This window comes from Pseudorasbora parva, chromosome 12, assembly GCF_024679245.1.
Source record: "Pseudorasbora parva isolate DD20220531a chromosome 12, ASM2467924v1, whole genome shotgun sequence".
In the NCBI taxonomy this organism is placed as follows: Eukaryota; Metazoa; Chordata; class Actinopteri; order Cypriniformes; family Gobionidae; genus Pseudorasbora; species Pseudorasbora parva.
In genome coordinates, this window is record NC_090183.1 from 889,457 (window position 1) to 897,500 (window position 8,044).

The following is an 8,044-nucleotide window of genomic DNA, read 5'->3' on the forward strand; positions in this document are numbered from 1 at the left end:
ACACACACACACACACACACACACACACACACACACAACCCCTAAACCTACCCATCACACACACACAAACACACACTCATTTGTTTTGTGACATATGGGGTAATGGTTTTTATAGCCTACTGTAAAAACCGTTTTTCTATCCCCTTACACTGACCCTAAACCTACACACACACGCACACACACTCACACCTTTTTAACTAGTGAGTTGTTTTCATATTTTACTATATAAGTGAGGACATTTGTGCCCTCACAAGTATTGCCAAACAAGGAACACACACACACACACACACACACACACACACACGCATGCAAATAATTCCTGGGCAGTTTGCCTACTATGATTAGCACAGTCTGGAGTTGTTTTACGACTTTTCACTGGCTCTCAAAGAGCAAAGTGTAGTGTCCATATGATAACAGTATTTCCCCAGCAGGCCAGGCGGGTTTGTTTGTGTTGCACACGTCATGCCCAGTGGCAGTTCAAAGCGCTTTACATCGAAATGCATTAAAACAGTGAAAACATATGCATGAGAAAAAGCATTCCATGTTTACGAACAGTAATAAACTCGGATAGCATTGGAAAACTTGTGCGCGTGCGTGAGATGCGAACGCCGTGATGCGGAACGTTCCGTTCGTTTAGAAAGCGCGTTATTGCACAACGGTCGTCGGTGTTGTGTTATAAACAGCGCGTGCGATTGGCGGATGGAGGCGGGCCTTCACGGACTGATCACCGATCAGCTGAGGCGGGCTCGGCGCAGTCTGCACGCGCGAATCATTGTTATCCGTCCTGTCGTCCATGTCGAACGATGTTCCGCGGGAACGTTTTGGGAGGGTCGCTGTTCCTGCGGCTGAACTTCAGCGGATCGCCGCAACTTCACGGAACCGGCGACGCGAGATTACGTCATTACCGCGCGATTCCATGCTGGCGTGTTTACCGGAGCAAAGCCGCCGCCGTTTCATCATCCCGTCCCCGTTCACCGACACGCGATATTCCGCGGCTCGGCTCACCGTCGGGTCCCGTTGCACGCGCGCGAATGGCGGCATTTGCCTCAGACGCAACGCGATACAGCGACGCTCGGAACATCGCGAGCACACACACCGATCTCGCGTCGCTTTTATCGGTTCGTTCTTCAGTTGTCATGATGCAAACGCGACGCTCGTCCACGACGCCGGAGAAAACGCGAGAAGAACGCGCCGCTCAAACGGTGAGTTATATTTATTGTTCATTAGTGTTTATTCATCAGGTTAAAGTGTTTATCTTGTATTGTGTCTGTTCTGAGTGTTTAAATTAGTGCACGGTTTGTTTTTCAGTGTGTGTGTGTGTGTGTGTGTGTGTGTGTGTGTGTTTGTTTGTGTTGTCCTGTCACGTGGTTGCTGACTTCAGACTCGTTGTTGTCATTTTTACTTCCTCTGTCTTGAGTTGACACAACTCTTCCTCGAATTCTACACACACACACACACACACACACACACACACACACACACACACACACACACACACACACACACACACACACACACACACACTGTTTACACTGAGTTATGTAGCCTGTCGTGTAGATGCATGTCTCTGCTCGTGCAGCATGAAAGAATACCATGATAGTGTCATGACTTGCTTGTTCTTTTGTATGTCATAATGATCACAGGTTATGTGTGTGTGTGTGTGTGTGTGTGTGTGTGTGTGTTTCTGTCTGGCTGTCATCATTCTTCACAGCCAGCTGATGTAGTTAGTCACCTTTCACTTTCACTGGAATGTCAAACTGAAATGAAAATCATTCCAGATGACGCTGCTATTCTAGTTGGTGTGTGTGTGTGTGTGTGTGAGAGTTTTGTAATACGCTTCCGTCTGATCTCACAGGCCTTGACTGTGTGTGTTCCAGTGTTTGCTGGGGTCAGCGGAGTGGCTGGTGTGTGTCCACAGGCTGTGTTGGATTAGTGAGTGTCTGAAGGGTCACACGCGTCTGTGCTTTAGCTTTAAACACTCCATTTAATGTTATTCTACATTCTAAGGCAGTGGTTATTGTGTGTGTGTGGAGAGAGAGAGTGTGTGTGATTACAATAATTGTGTGTGTGTGTGTGTGTCTGTGTGTGTGTGTGTGTGTGTGTGTGTGTGTGTGTGTGTGTGTAAGAGAGTGTCTAGCTGCATTTTGGACCAGCTGGAGTTTGTTTATTAAGCGAGTAGGGCAACCACCCAGTAGAGCATTACAATAATCTAGCCTTGAGCTCATGAACGCATGTACTAACTGTTCAGCATTTATCATTTAGGACATATGTCATGAGGGTGTGTGTGTGTGTGTGTGTACTTGTGACATATGAGGACACAGATGTGTATAATGCCATGGGTATGACACAGGTATTACAGGAGAGGGTGAAATATGAGGACATTACCCATGGCCCCACTTTACAAAAGGCTTATAAATCACACAGGAGGAGTGTAACGCAGTTCGTAGAAGGGAAGGATGGAGGCAGGAACCGACGAACATTCAAAAACTTTAATTCAAAATAAATAAACAAAACGAAAGTAACGCGGGCAGCCCCTCACGGAAGACTGCCAACACACACACACACACACACACACACACACACACACACACACACACACACACACACACACACACACACACACACACACACACACACACACACACACACACACACACACACACACACACAACAACATGTAAACCAAAACATAACATAAATCCAGGCCTGGTTCTTCTCGTCTTCCACTGTCGTCGCGCCTTCTTTTATGCTTCTGTCACTCCGCACACTTCCTGTGAAGGTTTAGGGGCAGGGGCTGTGTGTGCGCGTGCGTGCGTGTGTGTGTGTGTGTGTGTGTGTGTGTGTGATGGGTAGGTTTAGGGGCAGGGGCTGTGTGTGTGTGTGTGTGTGTGTGTGTGTGATGGGTAGGTTTAGGGGCAGGGGCTGTGTGTGTGTGTGTGTGTGTGTGTGTGTGTGTGTGTGTGTGTGTGTGTGTGTGTGTGTGTGATGGGTAGGTTTAGGGGCAGGGGCTGTCTGTTTGTGTGTGTGTGTGTGTGATGGGTAGGTTTAGGGGCAGGGGCTGTCTGTTTGTGTGTGTGTGTGTGTGATGGGTAGGTTTAGGGGCAGGGGCTGTGTGTGTGTGTGTGTGTGTGTGTGTGTGATGGGTAGGTTTAGGGGCAGGGGCTGTGTGTGTGTGTGTGTGATGGGTAGGTTTAGGGGCAGGGGCTGTGTGTGTGTGTGTGATGGGTAGGTTTAGGGGCAGGGGCTGTGTGTGTGTGTGTGTGTGATGGGTAGATATCTATTCTATTCATATCTATCTATCTATCTATCTATCTATCTATCTATCTATCTATCTATCTATCTATCTATCTATCTATCTATCTATCTATCTATCTATCTATCTATCTATCTATCTATCTATCTATCTGTCTATCATGGACCAGCTGGAGTTTGTTTATTAAGCGAGTAGGGCAACCACCCAGTAGAGCATTACAATAATCTAGCCTTGAGCTCATGAACGCATGAAATAACTGTTCAGCATTTATCATTTGTGTGTGTGTGTGTGTGTGTGTGTGTGTGATGGGTAGGTTTAGGGATAGGGGTTGGGTTAGGGCATAGAAAATATCATTAACCTGATATAAAATCAATGGAAGTCTATTTAATTTAATGGCCTCACTAATGTAGTGAAAAAAACGTGTGTGTGTGTGTGTGTGTTCCTTGTTTGGCAGCACTTGTAAGGGCACAAATGTCCTCACTTATATGGTAAAATATGAAAACAAAAGCATAAGTCCTAATTTAGAATTAGATATTTATAAGATGGAAGAATGTGTTTTTGTGAGCGAGTGAATTTGAGTCTCTCTCTCTCTCTCTCTCTCTCTCTCTCTCTCTCTCTCTCTCTCTCTCTCTCTCTCTCTCTCTCTCTCTCTCTCTCTCTCTCTCTCTCTCTCTCTCTCTGTGTCTGTCTGTGTGTGTGTGTGTGTAACATCTCACTCAGCTCCTCCAGATGAATGTGTGCAGATTGTGATGCATGTCTGTTGTCTGGCGTCAAACACTCTTATCTCACAGAACACATCATTGTGTCTGTTAAACTTTGGCACATTGCCCTACACACACACACACACACACACAGCTGCTGTCTCTATGGTAATGAAAAGCCTGTGTTCTCTGTGTACGTTGGAAGTTGAATCAGGTCAGATTTTTGGCTCAACACAATAACTAGTGTCCCATGCGGATGAACAAACACACTGATTTATTGTGTAAATAGACAGAGTAGTTTTCATTGGCCTTTCCTGTGTGTGTATGTTTGGATTCTGAACCCGGAACACTACAATCTGATCCCGTCTGCAGTGTGCTTAATATCTCACACACGTCAAATCAAACCTAAAATTAGACCTTACATTCCATCTGATGTTTATTTCTGATTCCTCGCTCACGGCATTCTCAGCAGAACTTCTGTCATTGGCTCATGAAGGAGTCACTCGAGAGCTTCTGCATTCTGATTGGCTGTGGCCTGTTGTTAAGCCCCTCCCTCTGAGGTCTTTTGGCAGCTGTCACGTTAAATCTTGAATCCTGTAGCTGTTTTCTGACTGTCTGCTACATCAGTACCACTGCAAACATTTAGTATTTTTGTCGTGTTTCTAGTCTAAATATCTGAAAATTCTTACATTAAGAAACATTTACTAGACAAGTACAAATTATTGTCTTGATTTGGGGAAAATAACTCAACATTAAGAGAGTTTAAAGCAAAATAATCTGCCATTGGGGTAAAATAAATAATCTTGTTTTCTGTTTGATTTAAGATTATTTTTCTCACCCCATTGGCAGATTATTTATCTTATTTTCAGAGGCGGAAAAAAGTAATTTTGTTTTTAATTTAGTTTTTAGAGTAAATGTACTTTATTAGTGTTCTTCTTTGGAAAACCTATACTTTACAACATTCCAAAACATAATATTGTACTTTTCACTGCAATACATTTCATATTATATATAATTTAATACTTAATTATTACATTAAAAATATAGTGCTGCATACTTTTACTCCAATAAAAGTAATTCAAAGTTTTACTTGAGTAAGTTTTACAAGCAAATTTTTAAATGTAATTAAGAGTTAAAGGTAAAAAAATAACTTTTATTTATGAAATGTAGTGCAGTAAAAATTGACATATATTTCCAAATATATGTAAAGAAAGAAAAACACTGATAAAGTAAATACTTAAAAATGTACTTGAGTAGAAAGTAAAAATACTCCACTACTGTCCTCTGCTTATTTTAAGCAGAAACTCTCTTCATTTTGAGTTATTTTTCCCAAAACAAGACAATTACTTTTGCTTGTCTAGTAAATACTTCTTGTTTTAAGAATTTTTAGATGTTTGGACGAGAAACAAGACAAAAATACTGAGGAAGAAAAGCGTTTTTTGCATTGCAGCGGTCAGATTTATTAAATGTTGTTTTTTTGCAGGATCATGTGTCGGCTGTGTCCAGCGCTGAAGGTCAAAGGTCAGACGAGAAGCCCAATAAGACGCAGCAACTCAGGAAGGTTTTTAAGGAATATGGTGCGGTCGGCGTCTCGTTCCACATCGGGATCTCCCTCATATCTCTGGGAATATTTTACCTCGCCGTGTCCAGGTGAGAACCAAACTACAGTCACGCATGACCTATTATTCTGGTTATTATTCAGGTTATTATTCAGGTTATTATTCTGGTTATTATTCTGGTTATTATTCTGGTTATTATTCAGGTTATTATTCTGGTTATTATTCTGGTTATTATTCAGGTTATTATTCAGGTTATTATTCTGGTTATTATTCAGGTTATTATTCAGGTTATTATTCTGGTTATTATTCTGGTTATTATTCTGGTTATTATTCTGGTTATTATTCTGGTTATTATTCAGGTTATTATTCTGGTTATTATTCTGGTTATTATTCTGGTTATTATTCTGGTTATTATTCTGGTTATTTTCTGATGTAACAGTCAACTGTAACTGACAACTATAACCATTAAGTTATTAAGATATAATAAACATCATCACAATTTTCTGTAAAGCTTCTTGTATTTAGTTTTTTTGTGTTGTTTTGGTATTTTTTGTAGTTTTTCTGTATTTTTTATCAGTTTTTTAAAGTTTTTTTTAGTATTTTGTATCAGTATTTTTTGTAGTTTTTGTGTGTTTTGTATCAGTATTTTTTGTAGTTTTTTTGTGTTTTGTATCAGTATTTTTTGTAGTTTTTGTGTGTTTTGTATCAGTATTTTTTGTAGTTTTTTTGTGTTTTGTATCAGTATTTTTTGTAGTTTTTGTGTGTTTTGTATCAGTATTTTTTGTAGTTTTTGTGTGTTTTGTATCAGTATTTTTTGTAGTTTTTGTGTTTTGTATCAGTATTTTTTGTAGTTTTTTTGTTTTGTATCAGTATTTTTTGTAGTTTTTTTGTGTTTTGTATCAGTATTTTTTGTAGTTTTTTTGTGTTTTGTATCAGTATTTTTTGTAGTTTTTGTGTTTTGTATCAGTATTTTTTGTAGTTTTTGTGTTTTGTATCAGTATTTTTTGTAGTTTTTGTGTTTTGTATCAGTATTTTTTGTAGTTTTTTTGTGTTTTGTATCAGTATTTTTTGTATTTTTTGTGTGTTTTGTATCAGTATTTTTTGTAGTTTTTGTGTGTTTTGTATCAGTATTTTTTGTAGTTTTTTTGTGTTTTGTATCAGTATTTTTTGTAGTTTTTTTGTGTTCTGTATCAGTATTTTTGTAGTTTTTTATATATATTTTGTATCAATTTGTTGTAGTTTTTGTGTTTTGTATAAGTTTTAGTTTTTTAGTATTTTGTATTACAATTTTTGTAGTTTTTTTGTGCATTTTGTAACAATATTTTGTAGTTTTTTTTTTTTTTTTTTTTTCAATATATTTTTGTAGTTTTTGTAGAATTTTGTATCAGTATTCCGTAGTAATTTTAGTATTGAACATTTTGAACCAGTATTTTTTGTCGGTTTAGTTTGAGTAATTTTTAATATGTAAATGATAAATGGCCTGTATGTTCATAGTTATGATGTGAGAAGTGAATTAATGTAAATTGAAACACTTTTGATCCCTGTGAAGAGTTTTGAAGAAGATGAACTGGTCCTGAAGCTGATGAATGTCTGATGTCTGTGTGTGTGTGTGTGTGTGTGTGTGTGTGTGTGTGTGTGTGTGTTTTCAGCGGGTTAGATGTGGCGGCTCTGCTGTGTAAGCTGGGCTTCAGCGAGTCGGTGGTTCAGTCCAAGTTGGCCGCCGGCACGAGCACGTTTGTTCTGGCGTACGCCGTGCATAAAGTCTTCGCGCCGCTACGCATTAGCATCACGCTAGTGTGTGTGCCGCTAATCGTCAGACACCTCAGGAGGACGGGACTCTTCAAACCCAGAACATCTGGCCCATGAGATTCAGCAACCAAACACACACACACACTGCAAAAAATGCTCTTCTTACTTAGTATTTTTGTCTCTTTTCAAAATATCTAAAAATTCTTAAATCAAGATTCATTTACTAGACAAGTAAAATTACACACTGAAAAAAATGCTTTTCTTCCTCAGTATTTTTGTCTTGTTTCTAGTCCAAACATCTAAAAATTCTCAAAACAAGAAGTATTTACTAGACAAGCAAAAGTAATTGTCTTGTTTGGGGAAAAATAACTCAAAATGAAGAGAGTTTTTGCTTAAAATAAGATAAATAATCTGCCAATGGGGTGAGAAAAATAATCTTAATTCAAACAGAAAACAAGATTATTTTTCTCACCCCATTGGCAGATTATTTATCTTATTTTAAGCAAAAACTCTCTTCATTTTGAGTTATTTTTCCCAAAACAAGTCAATAATTTTTACTTTTCTAGTAAATACTTCTTGTTTTAAGAATTTTTTTGATGTTTGGACTAGAAACAAGACAAAAATACTAAGTAAAAAATAAATTTATTGCAGTGCATAAGATATTTTTTCTTGTTTTCTGGGGAAAAATATCTAAATGAAGAGAGTTTTTGCTTAAAACAGGCAAAATGATCTGCCAATGGGGTGAGAAAAATAATCTGATTTCTGATTGGGAACAAGAAACA

At 38.7% G+C, this 8,044-nt stretch overlaps 1 protein-coding gene across 1 annotated transcript; it reads left to right on the plus strand.

Moving 5' to 3' along the window:
• Window positions 1-539: 539 nt before the first annotated feature.
• fam210b (family with sequence similarity 210 member B) lies at window positions 540-7,524 on the plus strand. Its single transcript, XM_067458212.1, has 3 exons — window positions 540-1,202; window positions 5,438-5,604; window positions 7,163-7,524. Exons 1-3 carry the CDS (start codon window positions 804-806, stop codon window positions 7,377-7,379), a joined length of 783 nt encoding a protein of 260 aa, XP_067314313.1. The 5' UTR covers window positions 540-803; the 3' UTR covers window positions 7,380-7,524.
• Window positions 7,525-8,044: the final 520 nt, after the last annotated feature.